This window comes from Anopheles gambiae, chromosome X (genome assembly GCF_943734735.2).
Source record: "Anopheles gambiae chromosome X, idAnoGambNW_F1_1, whole genome shotgun sequence".
In the NCBI taxonomy this organism is placed as follows: Eukaryota; Metazoa; Arthropoda; class Insecta; order Diptera; family Culicidae; genus Anopheles; species Anopheles gambiae.
In genome coordinates, this window is record NC_064600.1 from 23,356,366 (window position 1) to 23,381,538 (window position 25,173).

General features: G+C 39.6%; 1 protein-coding gene across 11 annotated transcripts in view; it reads left to right on the forward strand.

The window, feature by feature from the left end:
* Nucleotides 1-25,173, forward strand: part of LOC1278674 (modifier of mdg4) — a 58,718-nt gene that overhangs the window by 10,751 nt on the left and 22,794 nt on the right. For 3 of the 11 annotated variants that reach the window (XM_318279.6, XM_061656144.1, XM_061656205.1), the window contains exons 5-6: nt 4,741-4,794; nt 18,602-19,045. The exons of 2 other annotated variants lie outside the window; for them this stretch is intronic. In XM_318279.6, coding sequence (XP_318279.5) covers nt 4,741-4,794; nt 18,602-18,822 — 275 coding nt within the window. In that variant the 3' untranslated portion in view covers nt 18,823-19,045. Of the gene's footprint in view, nt 1-4,740; nt 4,795-17,735; nt 17,807-18,601; nt 19,046-25,173 lie in introns of those variants that run through there. 6 more of the 11 variants (XM_061656134.1, XM_061656154.1, XM_061656196.1 and 3 more) reach the window with 3 other exon arrangements.

The window sequence follows — 25,173 nt, forward strand, 5'->3', positions numbered from 1 at the left end:
GTTACATCTTTGATGTTCGATTGAAGCCACTTCTTTTTTTTTCATAATTACAAATTATGAAATTGTAATATTGTATTGTAACAAGTATTTTTCACAAGACAAATTGTACTTTGCAACCTCCCCAAAAATCTAAACCAAAATGATATGATTACGCTTAAGCCTAAAGTATTTAGATTAAGGATTAAAATAGTCGAAATACCGAAGTCCTGCGATACATAGCTTATTAATAGATTAGCTCACACAGTCCATACCTCAATTCGCGAATCATCTCCCTTCAAGTGTCAAAAAAAGATTTGCCGATCTTTATGGGATCACACACCACGAATCTTCGTCAGATAAAATTATCGTAATTTAACAAAATTATTCCTAAAATATGGGTTCTTGTAATACGATATGAATATACCACCATATACTCCTTGGAACTTGGAAATTAGCGAAAAATAATGTTTAAACACGTTTTATTACAATTTTCCTCTTGATCTGTCAACAAATTTCAGGCAAATATTTTTGTTTTTCATCCAGCGGTGGATAGCTCAGATGGCTTGAAAAAGATTCGCAACAGGCTGGTAGACTTCCCGTACCTCAGTGAAAAAGTGTGGTTGAGCGATATTTTCTAACAGAACTGCCGAGTTAGAACACGACTAATGAAAAATGTCCTATTTTATTAATAAGGATAAACACTATGCATGTGACTTTTAAAGTACATTAAACTTTTTTTTAAATAAAAAAGTGAACAATGAAAAAAAACCATTGCAAATTTGTAATCAAGAAACTATTCCAGCTTTGAAGTGAGGAGTGCAAAAAGTCAATTTGTTTAACAATAATGATTTTAAACAGTATTTTATATAAATATTGAGGTATATTTTTATTCTCAACTTTGCGGCCCACGATTCACTGAAAATCTGTACTTGCGGCCCTCTGATGAAATGAGTTTGACACAGCTGATATAGAGCATCCTCATCCCTAGCGCCGGGCGGGGTGGGGAATCGCGACATGATAGAGTGAACGATCACTTTCCCCGCGCTGTGTGTGTGTGTCGTGACCCGAAACCTCGAGACAGATTTAGGCATATTTAAAAAAAAAAAATTATTGGCACTTTACACTGTGCTACATAATGCTTAGAAAGTCGTTGAAGCATCTAACATGTTCAAATTAAAAAAAAATATTAGATTAGTGTTAGACGTTCTCCTACGATTGTTTTAAATAGGCTTCGTCACCCTCGATTGTCACGGGCATCGAATGGTCTCATCAGCAGCGGCACGAAATAAAATAAACCATCAATACACCGATAACACTTCAAATCCCAATCCAGCTTCTCCTACAGCGTCTCAAAGTCACACACAAATTAATAAATGCTAACACCCACCAATAACAATACACAACCGCAATGCACATATATGAACCAACGCATACACCACAGCAACCAATCAGCTGGCGGCGGAAGGCACGGGCAGAAGCGCAAGTAAGGCAGGGCATGGTGAGGGAGGAGGGAGAAGAAGCGGACGAGAAAATGGGCGCCAATAATTTTAAATTTTTTGACCGTTTTTTTTTGCTCCGCCGTCATAAATAGTTCGTCCATTTCGCCAACAGATGGCGCTAACCCTGCGCAGGCCTGCGCAGGAATCGCTGAAGTCCCGCGCGGGAGACCAGCCAAAATCTGCGCTGGCCAGCGCAGGCTTTGGTACATTTCCTGCGCAGGAAACTGCTCAGTGCGGCTTGGTACCCGCATGCGGCTCTTTATTATCAACATGGCTGGCGGCTCTTAAAAGATCCTATGTTTCAAAGAACTTTCATAAAATTTTGCTCTTGGGTTAACAATTTGGCTCTTCGCCTCTACGAACTCTACGAACTGTATTGTAGAATTTGGCTCTACTGGTCGTAAAATTTGCCGACCGCTGCCTTAACTCGAAACCTTGTATTTACATTTAATTACATTATTGTTATAAACAACTAACTTCTATTAATCTCTTATACACATATCGTGCAGTGGAGCTCTGTTAATCCGGGTACCTTTTATCTGTGCTGTTGAAAAATTACAGTTCGATATAAAGGTGACATGTAGTGCTGAGGAGAATATTTGAAAAAATGGTTATCAGAGCACATTGTCATACAGGGTTTACCAAGTCACTTTGCGATGTGAGCTGCACAATTCATCTCACTTGATACGTATTTCTATTCTGACGTGCTACTTCATTTGGCCCGAAATAATTTTCTATTCCGCCGCATTCATTTTCATCCATTATATGAAGTTTTTTCACAGGGGATGTTAGCTGGAGCCGTCCGCGATGTTTACATTTTTTTCAAAAATAAATTTTTGGGCTTTTAGTGCTGATTTGTGATACAACTATGTTGTTTAACAAAGAATAGAAGTTTATCTTTGCTCCGCTGTAGCATTCTAGCCGAAAAATGGATTATTCTTTGAGATATTAGCATTTGGACCTGCTCAGTCAAATCTGCTTATAACTCAATGAATAACCCATGTTTCGGCTAGAATGCTACAGCGGAGCAAAGATAAACTTCTATTCTTTGTTAAACAACATAGTTGTATCACAAATGAGCACTAAAAGCCCAAAAATTTATTTTTGAAAAAAATGTAAACATTGCGGACGGCTCCAGCTAACATCCCCTGTGAAAAGACTTCATATAATGGATGAAAATGAATGCGGCGGAATAGAAAATTATTTCTGGCCAAATGAAGTAGCACGTCAGAATAGAAATACGTCTCAAGTGAGATGAATTGTGCAGCTCACATCGCAAAGTGACTTGGTAAACCCTGTAATATAAAGAGTTATAATTCACGGCACATTTAAAATAATCTCATTGGAATAATACCAAGTTAACACTGGCTAGGTTTTACTAAACCATAATATAAATTTCAAAACACTTAGGAATTTGTAATAAAAATATACTTCCTCTCATTATCCGTGTTTGAGTATCCGGGCGAAGTCAGATCCCGATTAGCCCGAAAAAACGGCACTCCACTGTATATACAGTGAACCCTCTCTTATTTGAGAGGCGATGGGACTGTCGAATAAGAGGGGTTTTTGAATTACAAAGGTGGAAAGTGAATGAATGGACCCAAAGAAGAAAGAAACAGAACTTTTAGTATGCAGCCTTAACTGTTGCTATAGGAAACTGCGAACAGGATTGCCAATTTGAGCATACAACATTCAATAACCATGGCAACACCATACACAAATGAGAGGGAGAGAGGTTTTCCAAATTAGAGGAACAAAAATGTACTGGAAATCAAGGGACTGTGCAAAATGTTCAAATAAGAGAGGTTTTTCAAATTGGAGAGGAGTCAAATAAGAGAGGGTTCACTGTATAGATAGAAATTGGCTATTCAGTCAATCAATCAGTCAGTGGCTGGGCTTCACTGCTAGATTGACCGTAAAAAACCGTAACAAAAAATGACGAATACACTTGCGAGTGAGTTTAACGGTAAAATTTAATAAACAAAAATGTGAACGGTATTGGAACGTAAAATTTCAAATATGTCAAAGCGAAATAGCTTATCTTTTTTTTATTATTCCCAAATAACTAAAGTATACCATCTCTGCTTTGACACATGGGATATTTGTGACAGCATCGTACACCGCAAGTCTTTCCGCTGAACATTGCGAGGGTTGCGAGTAGTATGTTATGCTGGACATTTATTTAAGTTTTAGCTTTTATTTATTTTTTATTAAAATAATCTTTTTTCTTCACTGTGATTCGTCAAAATGATTACTGGGACCCTTCTCGATTCTAGTCAGTTTTTTGTATGGAGCTTGACAGTTGGAGGCTGAACACTCCATACAAAACCACACACAAAACTAGCCTGCAATTTTCAGTCTAGATTATTCTATCCTCAAAGCTAGAATTAGATTCGAGTACCTGCTCGAAAAATGGCATAACAAGGTGTGTTTACATTTTCCCAAGGTGCATTAAAGAGATCTGGTTATGGAATCCAGAATCAAAGTGTATGTAGTCCAGGTGGTCTCATAGCATGTTTTTTATAAACAAATTTGAATGTCACTTTTTAACAGGATGGGCGAAAACGTTTGTTCAAACAAGCTTTCTGGAGGCTTGACGAATATACAAAACACTCCTAAAATCTTCATTCAGAAACAGAAGCGATAAAATGAGCCTTCTAAATTCATCACATTGGGATACCTGTATATTATACCCATTTAGATAGCTGCTCGAAAATTTCTATGCAATGCAAACAGCTGATAGGCTGAAATTTCAGCCTACAAACTTTAAACGGAAAAGGCCTCACTTACAGTTTTTATTGGATTTGCAGGAAAAAATATATCATTTCAAGTCAATCTGCCGTACCGGCGCACTCGTTCGACGAGAAACATTCGTCGCTGATGAGTGGACAGGGTTGTACTACTAGGATGGCCAGTACAACATCTTTACGGCTTTCTAATTTTTTATCTAGAGGGCTATGAAATGAGTGAAAATGAGCGTCGCGGCGAACGTTTCCAGGAACGAACGAGATCGCCGGTACGGCTGAATAGCTATGATTTGCGCTGTTAGAACTGTTCGCGGTGTGCTCTAATTTTAACTGCTAAAACTATGGTCGAAAAAACTGCTTTCCTTTACAACTTGCTTTCATGCGAGATCTCTGGCGTTATAAAGCTATCGCGATTTCGAGGACTCATGCGAGCTCGCAAACTGCTCGAATTAGTTCTGCGGGTTTTCAACGCGAGTGTAATATATGTATGCCTATTTTTTCTTAATGTATTCTAGGTCGTCTTTTCCAGGGATCAACTGATGAGCAGACGAAATCTAACATTTTACAAGGTATGACTGTTCACTTTTTTTAGACATCCCGTTTTCATTATTCGTAGAGAATTTGTATTGATGGTGAAAATCATTGCTTTTGTTTTGGCTGTTGTATATATTTTGTTTAATAAATCGTTGATAAAGTTCCACATTTTCTTTTCTTGGCCAATGGTGGCTATATATCGCAATTCTCGTGGCAATCAAAGTTTTTAAGACTTGCCTTGAAGTTTTCAAGTGTGGATGGAATGCAATGGGTTTGTTTTACTTTTACCGTAGTGTCTACGACCAAATAAATACTCGTTGTTCTACCACCGTCGAGTAGGCCCAATTCTTTTGTATGGGGGATTCAATTTTTGCAGATTCTAAAGCTTGGTTTATCTGCTCCTCGTATTTGCATGAATTATCTTATCTTCTTTTTATTTGTATCTTTTTGTATTTGTTGTTTAAGTTTTCAGAATTTACTGTGGAGTTTTCCTTTTTCTATTTATTTTCTACTTATTCTAAATTTGTTAAAAAAAATTACTCAGAATTTCTACGATCGCTTACCAGCGTAAGCGATACATTTTTATGGGAGCGTAAACAACGTAAAACATTATTTTCAAGGACCGAAGGACATCAGACACAGAATTATACATGTTTTTTAACTGCTGGCCAAGCGTGAATTGCCACTTTCATTATGCTTTTGACATTCCAGCAGGCGTGCTAAGATTTATAATTGTCTAGGTGTGGACACATTTTGGTTGACAGTTGTTGTATTCTGAAGACGTGTATCAACCACATACACCTACAGGAGGTTGAAAATATGTGGATTTAAAAGCTACTATTTTTCGTTGGGGCCGGTCTGGCGGTACAGTCGTCAACTCATACGACTTAACAACATGTCCGTCATGGGTTCAAACCCCGAATAGACCGTACCCCCATACGTAGGACTGACTATCCTGCTATGGTAACAATAAGTCACTGAAAGCCAATCTCACTTCACTAGTGGGTACAGACAGGCCTTGACCGACAACGGTTGATGTGCCAATGAAGAAGAAGAAGAAGAAAAATGAAACATAAAAATAAACATTTCATGAGAAATGCTACATAAAAATTACTATTATTTGAGTCATTGGAAGTTCAATTCAACGATATAAAATGTTCGCACGATCATGTTCGCCACGTTCTGTCATTCAATAGTCAATCACTAGTGTATTGTAGCATTCTCTTTCTAGCAGTAGTTGGAGAAACATCTCTATACACTGTGAGAGCGACACACCCAAACGACCAAAATGCGATGAATGGGTAAAACTATGGACCTGAGATGGGCCTCTATCTCATTACCCATACTGGTACCCAAAGGCAGACAATGTTGGACATATTTTTTTAGAGCGAGTTAAAAGCAGATGCTATTCCCTCTCTCCCCCTTCTCTCTCAAATTTCATTTGTATGAGTTCTAGGAGAGGGGGAAAGGGGAGGAGATATAGCAAGTGGTTTTCATATAATTTAACACTTTGACCGCCGGCCTGACGTCACAGTTTTTCGAGTGAGCACGTAGCGCATGGCAAGAGAGCTATGAGAGCGACAATTTCTCGAGCGATTGTTATCACTATTTTGTTTCATTGCGGTAAGCGGCGTAACACATGTCGTTCTCGTACTCTTTTTCCTACCTCATTCGTTATCAAGAGAATTACTGAGCGTCAGAAACAAAGCTGAGCGGTGAGCAAAACCGTTATGTGATTTCATATGACGCAGCGCCTAAAGTGTTAATGAGGAGGAGAAGGGGGAGACAATCTCCTTCACCACCAATAACGAAATTTAGATAATAGCCGGTGGTGTTTGGGGATATCGGCATTCCGTGTGGACCACGGATGCTAAATGAAAATGTTGTGTCTATTTTCATACAGTATCTCATTGCGACGAAACCTTACAAATTTTAATGTGCGGTCGAATAAGGGATCGCGCATTGGATCGATGGAAGAAGGGAGTACGAACGAAGGGTGCGAAGAAGAATCACAGAGAAAAACGCTGCACATTCACTCATACATTCTTACAGCAGCAGGCAATTCGCTAGAGCATGAAATCGGGAGAGTATATTTCAACGCTCGCGAATGAGTGCAAGTAGGTGCAGTATAGAAGATAAAGCAAGACAGCCGAGTTTTTGTTCAAGCTATTTCCAAAATGTTTCATTGGGTTGGGCAGAAGACTAGAGAATCGACGAAAACCCATACATACAAACTACACATACACGTTCAGTACTACCATACTTAAACCACGGATGAAACAAGTAGGTGAAGTACAAAGGTGATTCCTACAAAACAAAAAAGGAAAAAGAATTTAAACAACAAGGGAGCGAAAATAGTCTTTCAAGACACAAGCAGCGCCTACCAAAACTATATGGACAGTCGTTTTTCGCGATTTGCGGAAAACCCAAAATAGATAGATAAAAACAGTGAATGTATGAGTTGTGTAGAATACTTTTTCACTCGTTTTTACACGACTTATGACGAAAAAACAAATTTATGGCCGTACTATAACTATTCGACTTACTAAGACATTTCGAGAAACAGTTTTTATGTGCTAACTAACGCATTTAAAAATCGTTCAAAAATATAAATAACATATAAGAGTAATTATAAGCAATACGGCCGAAGCCGTTCTTTCTGAATAAAAAAAAAATATAAGAGTAATTATCTAAATATATTTTTTTAAATATAAAAAAAATCACAAAAAATTGTTCTTCGTCTGTAATGATTGTTTTGAAAATGCAAACCAAAGTATGTAAAAAGATTTTCAAACAATATTTTGATATTGCCATGAGAACCTTTTAAATTTTGTGAACAACGGTTCAAAACTGATCCGATCAAACAAAAGCGACGCAAAAAGCTCAACAACGATTTTTTAGCAGAATCTTAAAATTTGCTGCTGTTACATACATAGTTGAGGAATGTAATCCTAGCCCGATATGTTTTTCCTCCCACCACCCACTTCACAATCGATGTTTTCTTAGACTGCTACAAAGCCGTTTGCATTTTCAAAATTTTTTGATAATTACTCTTATGGAACTTATAAAACCTTAAGATAAGTTATTAAAACACTTTAAAAATCGTTAAAAATATGTTTCTTTAAAACCTTTCTAGAATATCTTATTTATATTTTTGAACGATTGTTAAATGCGTTAGTTAGCACAGCTGTTTTTCGAATAGTGTTTTTATAGTTATGTTACGACCATAAATTATTTTTTTCGTCATAAGTTGTGTAAAAACGTGTTAAAAAAATTGAAAGAAATATACGAAGATGTGAAATAGTATTCTGCACAACTCATACATTAACTGTTTTTATCTATCTCTTGGATTTTCCGCAAATCGCAAAAAACGATTGTCCATATAGTTGTGGTAGGCGCTGTAAGAGCCAGAAGAAGTCTTCATGACGATCGAAAGCGCAACAAAGGGACTAAGTAAAGCTACCTTCAATCCATTCCTGCTCGCGAAAGCAACAGAAATGGCGCTTGGGCACAAACCAATACAGACGACCCTGCTAAGGAACGGAACCATTTTGAGGAAAATGCAAAACCGTTATGATGCTGGCAAATTGAAAAAAAAATTAAACTGCGGAGCTAACACAATCCAAACAGCAACCAAAGAATATAAAACACTAAATACATCAAAAGGAATTGTGAGATGCGATGCGTTTAAATGTATAATTGCGTTTAAAATGTGAATAAGTTAAAATGCAAAGAATAAGTGCTGGAAGGTTCAATAGGGGAAAAAGTAACAGAGGCCTACCTTTTCAAAAGAAAAATGAAATAGGTATTAAGTTAAGACTACAACAGCGATCCTTACGTTCAATAAAACAAGACCCCCAGGAGATATTGAAATAGGATACTTCAAAGAAAATTTTTCAAAAATCACTATATATTCCGATGCCGATGGGGTGCATGAAGTAGATGCCTTTTGGACACACTAAACAAGGGTGTCAAAAAGAGAAAAAGTGTGCAAAATGAAATGAAAATTTTCAAGAGAATCACAGCAATCCTCTAAAATGGTCAGAATATGGAGAAAACCACTCCACTTAGACAAAAAATGTCCAATATTCATAGACGATTTAGAAATAAAAAAATCAAACGGAAAACAGAGTAGGGGAAAGCGGGGCGAATTGAGCATATTAAGCAGTTTACTGAATATTCCTTTGAATATGTCACAAAAGACAATTATTCTTACATTATTGTATGCCTACACCATTTATCTATGGATTAAATTTGCCACCTAGAATGAAAATAGCTTTTAAAAATGAAAAATTAACTGTAAAAGAAATATTGACGTTTTACGAGGAGTTTTTCTATCACGCGCGGCAAAATGGGCATAGCCCTGGGGCAAAATGGGCTAGCCCTTAAAATTCTTTCAAAAGCATGTTATCAAAATTAAAACAGTTTTTACACGTACACGAAATCGAAATTTGCCCCAAGCGTAACTGCTTTCTTCAGAAAAAAAATTATAGAAAAATCATATCTTTAAAAATATATCATGTAAAACTTCAACACTTCCTTGTAACACTAGCTTAAGCTTATTTTCGAAGTGGCAAAAATTACATCAATATGCTAATAAACCTTATTTTGCATTTTCTTGGTTATTTGTTAATTATTTGTAAAGTAAGGGTTATGAAACTTACATGGTGTTCATAGAACACTCTAATGAATACATTTTGAGTTTTGGAAAGTATCTTTGTAGTGAAATAATGCTTAAATAGAGGGCCCATTTTGCCCAACTTTCCTCTTACCACAAAGAGAGGCCAGAAAAATCAGTAGAGATGGAGTTCCACTAGTTCCCAGAATATATGTTAATGTTCCATTTGTCAACGTAACAGCTCACAATCACTTACAAAATTTAACCAACCTAACTTCTTCTTCTGGCACAAAAACCGCTGCCGGCCAAAGCCTGCCAGTACCCACTAGTAAAGTGGGCTTGGCTTTCAGTGACTTATTGTTACCATAGCAGGATAGTCAGTCCTACGTATGGGGGCACGGTCTATTCGGGGCCTGAACCCTGACGGGCGTGTTGTTAAGTCGTTCGAGTTGACGACTGTACCACCAGACCGGCCCAACCAACCTAACTACTAATGAAAATACCCGTCAAACATATATACCATATACACCTACAACCTAAATTAAGTTATTGAAACATATAATATGGATCAATTTACAATCATACAAGCGAACATAAGGGAAGTAAGGGTAGGTTCGATACTGCGGCTTATATTACTTACTTACTTATCCGGCGCTACAACCGCTTTGCGGTCTTGGCCTGCCTCAGGAGTGTCCGAAACCGCTCACGGTCTCGCGCCTTCGTCTGCCAGTCCGTTATCCCGGCCTTAATGGCGGACGCCTCCACGCCATCTTGCCACCTCAATTTGGGCCTACCACGCCTCCTCTGTCCTTGTGGACGGCCTAAAAAGACTTTACGGGCTGGGTCGTCCGTTTCCATGCGTACAACATGGCCAGCCCACCGGAGCCTGGCGAGCTTAATACGCTGTACGACAGTGAGGTCGCCGTACATCTCGTATAGCTCGTCATTATAGCGGCTCCTCCATTGTCCTTCCACACATACGGGGCCAAGTATCCTTCTGAGCATCTTCCTCTCGAACGCGGCTAAGAGGGCTTCGTCAGATTTGGACAGTGTCCATGTCTCAGAGGCGTATGTGAGTACTGGTACTATATAGGTACTATATAGTCCCAGCTTCGTCCGTCGCGACAGGTTCTTTGAGGTGAACTGCTTTTTCAGGCTGTAGAATGACCGGTTGGCAGCCAGCATCCTTGCGCGCAACTCAACTTCCATACTGTTGTCGTTGCTGACCTTTGACCCAAGATAGGTGAATTCTGGGACGACTTCAAAAGTGCGTTCACCTATCTGTACATCACGCCTACGTAGATTTGGATTATTTATTGGTAGGTCCGCTGATGTTGCCACCATCAGTTTGGTCTTTGCCTCGTTTATCTGCAATCCGAGGTTCTCTGCCGCCTGCTCAATCCCTTGGTAGGCTTCTGCTACATAGGAGAGCCGCAGACCAATGATGTCTATATCATCAGCGTATGCCAGGATCTGGGTTGACTTATAGAAGATGGTTCCCGTAGTCTCCACCCTCGAGTCGCGGATGGCCCTCTCTAGCGCCAAGTTGAATAGGAGACAGGCAAGCCCGTCCCCCTGGCGCAGACCCTTGGTGGTAGCAAAAGGTCCTGAGAGTTTTCCATCCACCCTCACCTGGCATGTGACGTTGGTCATAGTCATTCTAACTAGCCTTATCAGTTTGGCCGGGATTCCAAATGAGCTCATAGCGTCGTACAGTTTTACCCTGGCTATGCTATCGTATGCGGCTTTGAAGTCTATGAAGAGATGGTATGTGTCGTTTCTGTATTCAGCCATCTTCTCCAAGATCTGCCGCATGGTGAAGATCTGATCAGTGGTTGATTTTCCGTTTCGGAATCCTCTTTGATAGTTTCCTACTATCTCTTCGACGTGCGGGACAAGGCGATCCTGAAGGATCAGGGAGAATATTTTATAGGCGGTATTCAACACCGTAATACCCCTGTAGTTGTTGCAGTCCAACCTATCTCCCTTCTTGTATATGGGGTAGATGATGCCGAGATTCCAATCACAAGGCATCGATTCGCTATCCCACACCTCAGTAACAATTTGATGGATCTCGTTTTCTAGTCGTGCACCTCCATTCTTGACCAGTTCGGCTGCAATTCCGTCGGTTCCGGGTGCCTTGTTATTTTTCAGCCGACGGATAGCCTTTCGTGTTTCATCTATGCTAGGTGGCAGTAGCATGACATTATCTGCTAGTGGCGCTTCTAGCTGTTCGCTAAACTGGTCATTGAGTAATTCATCAAAGTACTGAGCCCACCGCGAGAGGACCTCTGGCTGGTTACTGACCAGATCTCCATCCTTGTTGCGACAGCAGGTTACCTTAGGTACAACGTTGTTTCGGTGACCTGCTATCGCTTGGTAAAACTTTCGTGTCGGTCCGTACGCCTCTCTGGTTTGCTCGAGTTCCCGCATGTTTTGCTCTTCCAAAGCATGCTTCTTGGAGCGGTGAACTCGTTTCTCTTCGCGTCTAAGCCGTGAATATTCCTCTGCGCATGCCCGCGTTCTATGCCGTTGCTGCATTGCTCGGTATGCAGTATTCTTACGTTCGGTCACTTGTCTGCATTCATCGTCGAACCAGCCAGATTTGGTGTTGCCACGACGTGGTGGGAGTATATTTCTTGCACAGTTTATTATTTTTGTTTTTAGAGCGTTCCACCTCTCGCTCGTAGTTTCGTATCTGTCTTCTGGTAGTAGAGACTCTTCTAAAGCGGTTTTGAATTCCTGTTGGACAGCAATGTCCCTTAGAGAGTCCGTGTTGAGCCGAGCCTGCGTGTTTTCTCCGCGGCTTATATATTAGCTGTAAAACTATTCTACTGCTAAAAGAAAAACGCTTAACTTAAGTATACAGCTATACTGTGTATTTTTTAATAAAAATTGATCATTTTTCTCTTTATATGCTTGGAATTAATGATTTAAACTAGAAATGCTTTGCAACGCATATTTCGCTTATTGAATTAAAAGCTGGCATCGCGAAAAAATTGGTTTAAACTTAACAGTCGTTAAAAATTAACCAGAGTCGTTAAAAATGCTAGAATTTGGCATCGCGAACGCATTGAGTTCATTTGTTAATTTTAACGACTGGTCCTATGCCGCCGTTAAACAAACGACTGTCAAGAGCGTATGCGATACAAATTAACAGTCGTTTAATTATACTGCCGATTATAGTTTAATTATAGAGGCCGATCTCATTGTACAGTCGTCAATTCGTACGACTTAACAACATGCCCGTCATGGGTTCAAGCCCCAAATAGACCGTGCCGCCATACGTAGGACTGACTATCCTGCTATGGGGGGTAATCCAAAAAAGTCACTGAAAGCCAACCCCACAAGTGGTACAGGCAGGCCTTGACTGACAACGGTTGTTGAGCCAAAAGAAGAAAAGAAGAAGAAGAATTATACTGCTCGATTTTTTTCCCCGTGTTTGCCTATATGCGATATCGAGCAGTCGTTAACTGTTTTGACGATCGTTTATTTTAACAGGAATGAACAACAAATGAACTCAGTTAAACCAAAATTAACTTTAAACGGCTATTAAAAAGAGTTCATTTATTCGCGATGCCGGCTAATATTTCTCAATAGAAGCAACAAGCATCGAATCATCGGTCTTTAACAAATGTATAGAGTGTTAAGGTGTTTCTGTAGGGTTGACACTGTACTTTACGGTGCACTAACGGAGTATCCAATTGTTCGGTAGTGCACTTTAATTGGTTATATAAAATAACGCTATTCCACGGGTCGATACACGGTGTTCAATAAATTATTGCAGAAGGCTTAACGTGTCGAGCACCCTAAGTTTTTGGTTGCACAAAGAAGATCACAGGTAAACATTCAAGTGAGTTTATTGAATGCGCAACGAAACAGCTTAGCACCAAACACATAACAACTCATTGATCACCACAATCCAGACCAAATAACTCACCAATACTAATAACATCCATATGGCAAAAGAGGAGCAATTCATTCATTACATTTACCGCTAGCGCTGGATTGTCTCTTCAAAATTTTGGCGATTAGCTTCTCACTTCATGACAAAGCTCTATCCTTTTCTAGCTTCATAGCGCTGGTGTTGTACCGTTATCTCTGAGATTGAGAGAATATGACTTGCGCTGTTATCAATCACATAGACAGAATGTGTATGTGTATCCATACAGAAATCAGCAAAAGAAAAGAGAACAACGTTCTATACCGGAACGAAAAGAACGCTGAGAGAAACAGGTTCAGATTTCACCTGCTTCCTTTGTACGTACCAAATCGGCCCATCGTACAGTGTCGGACAAATCAATAGGACCACCTTATAATGTTTTATTCATATATCATATATATGGTCGAAAATAGCTAACAGGTTGGCTGATAAGTCCCCGGTCTGACACATAGATGTCGCCGCTAGTATTAAATGCATATTATTTTTATATAGTACCATAGTACCATAGTTTATAGTACCAACCTTCAAATGATTCGTGTCAAAATTTGACGTCTGTATGTCAATTAGTTTGTGAGCCAGAGCGTCTTTTGTCAAGCAACTTTTGTTATTTTGTTGTTCCACCAAGACAACGCACCGTGCCACAAGTCATTGAGAACGATAGCAAAAATTCATGAATTGGGCTTCGAATTGCTTCCCCACCCACCGTATTCTCCAGATCTAGCCCCCAGCGACTTTTTCTTGTTCTCAGACCTCAAAAGGATGCTCGCAGGGAAAAAATTTGGCTGCAATGAAGTAGTGGTCGCCGAAACTGAGGCCCATTTTGAGGCAAAACCGAAGGAGTACTACCAAAATGGTATCAAAAAATTGGAAGGTCGTTATAATCGTTGTATCGCTCTTGAAGGGAACTATGTTGAACAATAAAAACGAATTTTGTCAAAAAATGTGTTTTTCTTTGTTAGACTGTTACAACTCTACGCAATTGCTAATAAATCCTTCTCGATGGATGGTTGAACAATTTTCTTCTGATTTTGATAGTGTACGCGGTGCATATGCAACAGGTTTGTCATTACCTATTCTTTTTCCGTTGAGGGGATCGGCCATCGTTTAACAGCTTCTATTTATCAGGGTTCGGTCTAATACCCTCTGCTGTAACAATATGCCCTAAGAATGAGACCTCCTTTTGCATAAATTGGCTTTTTAGTAGTTGAATTTTCATATGATATTCTCTCATGCAAATGACAACTTTTTTAATATTTTGAATATGTTCCGTAAGACTTGTGGAATAGACGATAATGTCATCCATGTAAACCAAGCATATTTTGCCAATGTGTTTCCTCAAAATATTGTCCATTACTCGTTGGAAAGTAGATGGTGCATTACAAAGCCCAAATGGCATTCTTAAAAATTCGTAATGTCCGTGATCTACGGATAACGCTGTTTTAGAAATATCTTTTTTATTATCTATTTCAATTTGGTGATAGCCTGCGGCGAGATCCAATGTGGAAAAATAATTTGAACGCCCAAGTTTGTCCAGAATTTTATTGATATTGGGAATCGGATATCTATCTTCAACAGTTTTGCATTTAATTTCCTGTAATCAATTACAAAGCGCCAGTTAGGAGTGTCATTCGCCGCACTTTTATTTGGTACAATCCATATTGCAGAAGACCATGGACTGTTGGATGGTCGAATTATTCTTTGTTTTAACAGTTCTTGAATTTGGAATCCTGAATTTCCTGTTTATGGCAATATGGATTGCGATATAATTTGCTGTATACAGGCAGCTCATCTGTAGCGGTAATTTTATGTTTAATTACGTTCGTGAAGCGTAAGCCTCGTTATGGAAAATATCATGGAACTCATTCCAAAGTTCCTTTATTTTCGATTGTTGTTCCTTATTCAAATGTGCCAAATTCTCCTTATCGGTCAAAGATTTCAATTTGACCATATCATTGACCTGTGAAGGTTTTATTATCTCAAAATTATTCAGCTCTACATTAAGTTTTTCTTGTGGGTTTAATCCTAAAAAAAATATGCTAAACTGCTGATAATATTTTTAATACTACCTGAGATTTATATTCGCTGGAATGATAAATGCCTGGAAGTAACACTATACACATCACACATCAGTAAGGTAAACATAATTGTCAATGTAAATACACCTGTGGACATAAAAATAGGAACTTTTTTTCTGAGCGAAAGAGATAGTTCTTTTCATAATTTTTTGGTAGCCCTGAAAAGAGCTGATTAAGTTAAGTGGTGGTTGGGAGGAGGTGTTGCGGTGTTCCACAGAGCGAAAACACATTCTAACGGTCAATGTGTTGACCATTATTGTCTTTCACTGCCTGGCAGCGAGTAGCCATATCGCGGATGATATTCTGGCATCTTTCTGGAGGAATGCGTTTCCACAAATCCTTGCAGCGTGCCCATAGGTCATCCGCTGACGATGCATGCTGGTTCTTGAGCTGGTCCTTAAGAATTGACCACAGATTTTCAATTGGATTGAGGTCAGGACTCAACGCAGGCCACGGTAGAACTTGCACATCTTGGTTTGCCAAATAACATCTAACTGTTCGTGATGTGTGCTTTGAGTCGTTATCATGCTGAAAGATGTAATGCTCTTCGTCGCCGAATTTTTGTCGAGCGTATGGCAACATCTTACGACTAAGTATTTTTCTGTACCCTTCCGAGTCCAGTGTCCCGATGATACGGAGCAAAGGACCCGGGCCGTGCCAGGAGAAGCAACCCCACACCATTAGGTGGCCGCCTCCGTGACTAAGGGTTTTTATCGTGTTTTTCGGATAATACGCCTCATTGGGAAGGCGCCAGGCGTATTTTATGCCGTCCGAACCATCCAGATTGATTGGACTGGACTGGACTGAACTGAACTCATCCGAAAAGTTTATTTTCATCCACCGAGTGATGGATGCAGTTAGATGTTCTTCGGCAAACCGAATGCGCGCTTCTACGTGGTGCGGCTGCAGCTTCCGAACCTTCCGTGGTCTCCGGGCACAGAACCCAGCCTTTCGTAAACGGCGATACACCGTCTTCGACAAAACTTGCAATCCAAGCTCTTGCTTGATGCGAGTGCAAGTAGTGAAAGGGTCCGCCCTGACCTTTTCAACAATCTGCGCGTCAACGTTAGCCGTAGTTTTCCGCGGACGACCGGTCGACTTACCCGTAGCTTCGCTACGAATGGCGTTGTCCACAAACGTCCGCGAACGGCCGAACGCCTTACAGATTGTCTTTATTGGGACGTTCTCACGAAACTGCCACTGAATGTGTTTCCGCTCCTCTGGTGTGCAGTGCTTACCGCGACCCATGATGATTTCTTGGAATTTTTTAACAGCAACCTTAAACCTTGACCACTGACTGAAGAATGAAGTGCAAAACGATTTGGCTCTCCTTTTATACTGCCGTGACACGTCATCGGCACTCGTAACTCAGGTTAGTAGCGCACCAAAAATAGGAGTATAAAAGGTAAAAATTGGCGATTGCAACTTCAGTACGCCTCGCACTCTTGCCGATGACACATCTAGCGCATGCATTGAGCCAAAAACAAAAAACACACACAATTTTTTTTCCTATTTTTATGTCCAGCGGTGTATCTCCATTTGGGATAGAAGTAATGATTTCACACGTAACTTCTTCATTACCGTTAATCGCGTATTCTAAGATAGGGCGGACTAAACTACAGAAAAGGGCTTTAAGGCTCATAGGATCACGCACATCATTTGCTGTAGCACAAATCATTCATAACACACTATTGGTACGGTTAATGATACGCTCCATATGTTGATTAAATGACTGTTTTGCATCAAGGAGAATCCCAAGATCACGAATGACATTAATATCATTTAATATAACAGAATTTAATGAATAATTACATGACAAAACATTGGGAGACTGTGAGAAAGATATACAAGCACATTTATCGATACACATGGAGAGAAAGTTTGCAGAACACCAACAGGCGAAAGAGTCTAATGGACACTGAAGTGAGAAACACGAATTAGAGTCAGTGATAGGACAAAATATTTTTAAAACATCTGCAAACATTAGGACAGAATCGGAAGGAAGAACAGAGCACACATCATTGACAATAAAATAAATCATATACAAAATTCCAATTACAAAATTCCCCTGGTTGAATGCCCCTATATCAGGGGTCTCCAAACTTTTCAGTTCGCGGGCCGCATTGCTTCACATATAATGGTGTTGAGGGCCATTTTTTTCGTTGCCTGTAGGTAATACGAACGTTCAAATTTTATCTTTATAAGAAAATACTAGCATAATATACAAAACTCCTATTGCTTTCTATTATTTAAGCTTAGTCTACGTCGCTAAAAAGCAACAATTACATTTTCTTTAGAAATAGTCACAAAAATTTTCTATTTATTTCAACCTTCACAAAGTTGCCACGGGCCGCATAATAGGCTCTCGAGGGCCGCATGTGGCCCGCGGGCCGTAGTTTGGAGACCCCTGCCCTATATGATAGCAAACTGCCATGCATGCTTGCAACATTTCCCTGCCGATTTCCAACATTCCTGTAAGTGATATAATTATTCTCTTATATGATTTGAAACCCTGTACTTTTTTCTAAAAATCCAATAACACGTTTTTATATAGTTTATGTGATGTAAAATTAAATTTTCAAAAACCTGCTCAAATATCATGTTAAATTACCATGATTTCTACAAGAGTCATAAATAGATGACTTATAGACAAAAATAGGTGCTTCACAGTCAAAAATTAATGCGCACGGTCAAGAATTGATAATTGAGAGTCAAAATTTGGTGACAACGACTGTATTGTTTACCACAGCAGGAGAGTCAGTCCTACGTAAGAGGGCACGGTCCGTTTGGAGCTTGAATTTGAAGGGTATGGAGAGGTATGTTGTTTCAGGGATGTGAAAAAGATATAGACATGTTTCGCGAGTGTTATGTTCGAGCATAACATTGACAGACATTGAATACAGTGCAACTCGAAACTTATGATCACAGCCAAAAAAGCCTTGAAAAAGTCACACAAAGTTTAAGTATCAGCTCTGATCACCACAATGGAGTACATGACGCTGATATGGATTTGTTTTTCGGTCAAAATATATTATGAAATTCATAATAAAACTTGATAGTGAAGTCATAGTGGCATAATGAAGTAGTCGCTTGATCGCCGTCGACATTCTGTGTATTGATGCTTTCTCTGTTCATTCCATTTCATCCGCTTCCTCGATGCCTCCATTCCTTTATTTCTTCTCTTCTCTGTATCTCTAAACTTCCAGATACAGAACTTCGCTTCCGGTGCAGTATCTGTTGGAAGGGCTTCAAGCACCCGATGTCGTTGACCCTGCACAAGGATTTACACTCGGGAAAAACCAAGTGTCCGGTTTGTTTGCGTTCTTTCTCTCGCAGTTACGACATGCGCATACACCTGAACAAAATCCACCAAGTGACACTGAAGCTAGATGCTCGTTTCAACTTTAAAAATATGAAATCAGAGTAAAAATATGCTTAGTCTGTTTGGCAAGTCAATTCTCAATGTTGATAGCGGTGTTCATCGCTCACGAGATTGTTTTTGAAAAATATGTTAATAGTTGTGACTACTGTGGGTTTCAAATCCACCTGAAGAGCGTTGCGTTATCCTGTAAACATTCAAAACTGATTCGTAAAGCATTGCAATTGAAACATTTAGGAAAAATAAAAGAAATCCTCGTGAAACTCGTTAATTATAACTGTTATTATCGTCCGTTGAAAAATTTAAAACATGTATAATATGCAGAACTTGTTTTTTTTGTATTACCTAAAAAGCAAAAAATGAAAAACGATTATTCATTTGACAATCAGTAAAAATCTGATTTTGGCTTTGGAACCATATCCTGAATTAGCTTATCGAGCTGCAAAATAAGCAGCTTATTCTGGAAAACCAACATTTGAAGAAAATATGTTTTCTTAGTAGAATAATAATTTTTTGCCATTTACAAACTTTGCTACCGTTTGTATGTATCCTCCTGGGGTTTGAAGAATAGTGCAGTTAAATAAAAAAAACTGTAGATTGTACATTCGAAATGTCATGTGCTGTGCATTATCTATTACAGATTGAAATATTTGAATCAAGAAAGAAGAACAATCAATACACCTGCACAAAATATTTAAGACTGAAAACATAGGATTTCAAATCATGTAAAGGAATAGTTCAATCTCTAAGGGGAATGTCGGTACCCACAGTCTGATGACAGCTCCACAGTATGCTTGCAAAATTCCCCTAGTCGATTGCAACACATCCCTATATGATTGCAAACTCCCAAAGTATGCTTGCAACATTACCATAAATGATTTAACTATTCTTTAAATAATTCAAAACACTGTATACATTATTTTGAAAATGACTCGGGTAATTGTACCAATACGTTCAACCACCACCAATCAGGCTGAGTTCGTCAGTCTCTGCCACAGGATCATCGATGCCGGCTCGCAGATCGACGCGCTGGACACGGCCTTCGGCAGTGTTCCACTTACCTTGTTGCTCGTAAAGCTCCAGACGCTTGACATGTCCGTGCAGCTCCTGGTCTGGTTTCGCTCCTATCTTGCCGGTCGCTCATACTGCGTAAAAATGAGACCCCTGATGCTTCTTTGGGGGTGCCGCAGGGGAGTAACCTTGGATCGCCGCTGTTCGTCAGTTTTCAAAATAACTTAACTCGATTGCTCCCTCCTGATAGCCACGTGCTGTACGACGACGCGAAGCTGTTGCCTATCATTGACCTGTCAGACCAACTCCGCCTTAAAGCCACTCTAAGTGCCTTCCAGTCTTGGTGCTCTTTGAATGGACTTGAATTGTGCGTCTAATACGTCGAATAGACAGAAGTGTGTTGTCGTTACGTTTGCGAGAAGGCGTGCCCCTTAGCGTATGATTAATGAAAAAGCACGCGACATCACTGACCCGGTCTGCATCATGACACTATACTGCGCTTTGGTGCGGCCAGTGCTAGAATACGCTTCGGTGATATGTTGGCCTACAGCAGCTCGCCCCCCCCCCCCCCCCTGGCTCGTTTAGAGTCGATCCTGCGCAAATTCACGCGCTCCTGGAGTGTCCAACTGAAATATGAGAGACGCTGTGCGTTGCTTGGCATCGAGGCATTGAAGCAACTGAGCTGCAGCGCTCGGAGGCTGTTTGTCGCGGGACTTTTTGACAATCGGATCGACTCGCCGGTGCTTTTTTCGAAGCTCAACATGTAAGTCCTGCCGATATCGCTCCGAGCTTGATCGCTACTCGACGTGGAGGAACGCCGCACTCGCTTTGGCTCCTCTGATCCGTTTATTCGTAGGTGTCTTGAGCAAGGATGTACCAAATCGGGTATTTTCAATTTCGGGAAAAAATCGACGGTTATCCGGTAAAAACCATATTTTCCTGGGTAGATAGGGTTTTTTTTTTCAATCGCACAACAGCTAATGAGAGTTTTTACATATTGGATGTAATTGGTATCTATGACATGGATAGGATGGAATGGTATCCAAAGGAAATTTGAAGTGAGAGTGCCAAGCATGGATGCACGAAGTGCAAGTGATTCCAGTAGAACATATATTAAATGTAGAACATAGAAAACATTAAAGTTACATCTCGTAAAATAAAGCGCTTAATCACTTTTATTAGTGATGTCATCAATTCAAATTCAAACCTACAGGGCGGAGCCATCTGTAAGCGACCCGTAGTCGCACGAGTCGACCCGAAAGGTACATTATGTTCAGTCTATGCAACGATTCCGTTAGGTGCAAGACACCATAAACGACTTCAACCCAACGATGCACCACCAACTTTGGATCGGGTAGGCCAAAAGTAGGATTAGCCCGACCTGTGGGTATAGCTAGTCCGGGTTGACCCGAATTATCAGTAGGTGCGAGAAGTAGGTTCACTACTCTACCCGAATATTGAATATTGAATATTTTAAGACTGCGTATCACTAATAACTTCGCTTACAAACAAATAATAAGCCAATACAGTTAGCAAAAACTCAACCAGTAAGCGCCCAAAATCATAAATTCAAAAATCTCTGCTGTCAGACCATATGTCACTGAAAGGTGACAATGTGTCTAAAAAGTGTAACGCAGTTTTGCGATACAAATCCGCAGATCCCGGTATCGTCAACGTTTTCACGTATCGTTCCGCAGTCTTGCGATTGACTCTCGCCGATTCATCAAAGTGTCCTTTGCGGTCTTGGGTTCTATCAGAAAACCCTATATCAGATCCTATACAGGCTTTCGAGACTTAATTAATTACCACGCAGCCGAATAGTCAATCCTTGCTACGGGGGGAACGGTGTATTCTAGGCGTGAACCCATGACGGGCATATCATTGAGTCGTTCTAGTTGGCGACTGTACGACGGGGACGCCCCTACCTTCTTTTTGATTTAAATTTAAAGATGTCAAATGTACCGGGTGAAAAGTTTTTATTAATTGAATTTCAATTTATTGTTCAAAAAAATAGTTCTCAATTCCAAGAAATAGTATTTACTCTTGTTGATTAAAGATGTTAAATACTTTGTGAAATATAAAGTTGTCCTTTTGGATGTTTTGATCGAACAAATCGTCTACAAACCAAGATCTGATTGCACAACATCTTCAATGAAAAAATAAAGGCCAGGGGACATTCACTAGTACATTTGGCGGCGGCTGGTGGAAGCTTTTTTTAGTCGTGTTGGATCTCAAAATTTATTAGTTTTTTCACCGTTTTTTGATGCGAAAACGGCTGAAATACTTGCACAACATATTTATCTATCAATTACAAAGCTTTTTCAGTCCAGTTAAAGTAAAAAAAAACATGGAAACGATCAATGTAGCCCGGCCTTAAGTGTTGAATGATAGTCTCGTTAGCAATAGAACAACACTTATTAAATATGTAGGCAAAGAAACCTTGTACTTGTTCAAACTGCATTAAGGAATATGGAGAAGCCTATTTTATAAACAATTTGCAGGAATATTTCAAATATAAGTGATAAAAAGCATTAAAAATTCAATCAAATCGAAAATATCTAATTTAAACGGGTAAAAACAAAAAAGGTAATAACCCGGTAAAAACCCAAAAAAAAAATTCCGGGTAAAATGTACCTCACGGAACAACACTGGTTGTGAGTTTTATGTTATTTGTGATTGTCATTAACCTGTTACGTCGTGCACCGTGTTGTTAAATAGTATTCGTTCCGTACGACCTTCTACAGTATCGGACATAAAAAGGGCATTTTTGTTGTACCGCACCATTAACGCGTCCGTGCGTGTGCGTATGTGCATGTGCGTTTAATAATATGCTAAAGCATTTTTTTATTTTTTTTATAACAAAGTTTTAACTTTTGTATAGTAACTATTATTCCAAAATGAAATGAAAAGAACTCCTGATGGAACTTTTTTGTCCCAATGCACTCGAAAAAGGTGTGTTATTCCGTTTGCCGTCGTGACAACCTATTGAAATTTTCTGACTTTTATTTATTTTTAATAATTTGGAGTGCGCCCTTAACAATGGTGTATCCCATATGGTTAAAAAAAACATGTCCAACCTACACAGAAAACTTTTTTTTACTGAATTTTAGTAAAAATTTACAGATTTTTTTTGAACTGAAGTTTCTAAAAGGATTGCTGAAACTTCAGCTAAAAAAATCTGTACAGTTTTACTGAAGTTAAGAAAAAAAAGTAAAAAGTAAAAATAATGTTTACTTGAATGTTTACTGAATCATTCAGTCATGTCGAGTGCTTACCAAAATGACAGCTTGTTTACTGAAATACCAGTAAAGCAATTCGGATATTACTGATTTTTCAGTAGTTGGTAGCGATTAAAAAATGACGAAATATTTCGTTTAAATTGAGTTTTTTATTGATGTACAATGATTGCCAATCCCTTAGTTCATATTCATACATGTTTTATGTTGATTGATACAGTTTTTATGCTGTACTTAGTAGCAACAAGTTTTGAGGGTTCAGTAAGTGCTCACAGATACCACGAAATTTCAGCAAGTACAGTGAATTGTAGCCAAGCTTTTACACACTAACACGGCTGCCAATTCCTTTAAATTAACCCCGCAAGTCGAAATATCATCTGAATTATTATTGATGACGCTTTCTCAATCGTTGTAAATAATGTTGTTATCTCGCCCAGGTTTCAAGTGCTAATGTTTATTCCCTGTCAAAATTCACTGCTCTTTTAATTCTTCTTATTTATAATTACGATCTAATCCTTTCTGTACTAATTACCCTAGTTGTCCTAATTCTAATTGTGCCATGCACATTGCCTACCGTAAGGCGTCAACATGCCGGCCACCAAAAACCCAAGTGGGGTTTTTCTAATCGCCTGTCTTATTACCCTCTTCTTGTTCAGGTTCAGCTGCTTGTATAGGTAAAATGCAGATTTTGCACACAGGTCTCTTGAATATTCCTCTTTGTGTTTTCACCGTTACCACTCGTACTATTTCATCCTTTCCCTTATGCACTTCCACAATTCTAGCAAGAGGCCATCGTGTAGGTGGACAATTATCTTCAAATAGAAGTACTAACATGCCCTCTCTTATCTCAACCGGTTTTTCTTGTTTTCGCTTCCTTAGCATAAGTCCATGCAAATATTCTCTATGCCATCGTTTCCAAAATTGTTGGCTCATTTTTGTGATTAGTTGCCAACGACTTAATCTGTTTTGTATTATTTCTGTTTGATCTACATCATCGAGAATTCTAGGTTGATTTCCTATTAGAAAGTGACCTGGTGTGAGTGCTTCTAGTGATTCGGGATCAGTTGATATTTCGGTAATTGGCCTACTATTCAGAATTGCTTCTATTTCTGCTAATAGAGTACATGCTTCCTCAAATGTTAAGCTAGTCTCTCCTGCTACTCTCACAAAGTGAAACTTAGTAGATTTAACCGCAGCTTCCCATAATCCTCCAAAATTAGGGGCACGAGGTGGAATAAATTTCCAAGCTATTTGTCTCTCGTAAAATTCGTTCAGCTGGTTGGCGGCTCCCTTAAAATTCGTCCCGTTGTCGGAGTGAATCTCAACGACCTTCCCTCGTCTCGCAATAAAACTCCGAAGAGCTCCGATAAACGCCTCTGTTGTAAGGTCCGATACAAGTTCGATTGCTCGGGTGCTAAAACAGATAAAAATAGCGATATAAGATTTGCGTACAACTGCTCTTCGATTCATTCTCGTAAAGATGGGCCCACAATAGTCAACCCCGGTGATAGAGAATGGTTTTGATGCCGACACACGAGTCGCTGGGAGCGGTGCTACGGGTTGCTGTACTGTCTTCGGGTTGCACCTGAAACAAGTGATGCACTGATGATATGTCCGTCGCAGGAGCAATCTAGCACCCAGTATCCAAAAGGTTTGACGAATCTCGTTCAGCATAGCCTGCGGTCCAGCATGCAACATTTGACGATGATAATGATAAGCCAATAGATCAGCGAGAGGATGATTTTTTGGAATTACTATCGGAAACTGTTCACTTTTGCTTAATGTTGCATTGCCCAGCCGCCCGCCTACTCTAATAAGTCCATCTGTGCCGATGAATGGGTGTAAATATTTAAGCGGTGATGATTCTAAGACACGATTCGTCTTCGCCAATGTACTGAGTTCGGCTGCAAATGCATCGCGCTGCGCCTGACTACAAATGACTTTCTCTCCTAATTGAAGCTCAGTCGTCGTCAACCACCTTGACCCTTCATCGTCGTTGTCCCTTGCTGGTTGTTCTCGTTTTAGCCATCTACGTATGAAACGTAAACAGTAGCTCACTACTCTTCGCAACCTTGAGTACGATGAAAATTTTGCGAATAGTTGCTTGCTAAAGTATTCTTCTTGCGTGGCGATGAGTACAACAGCCTTCTCG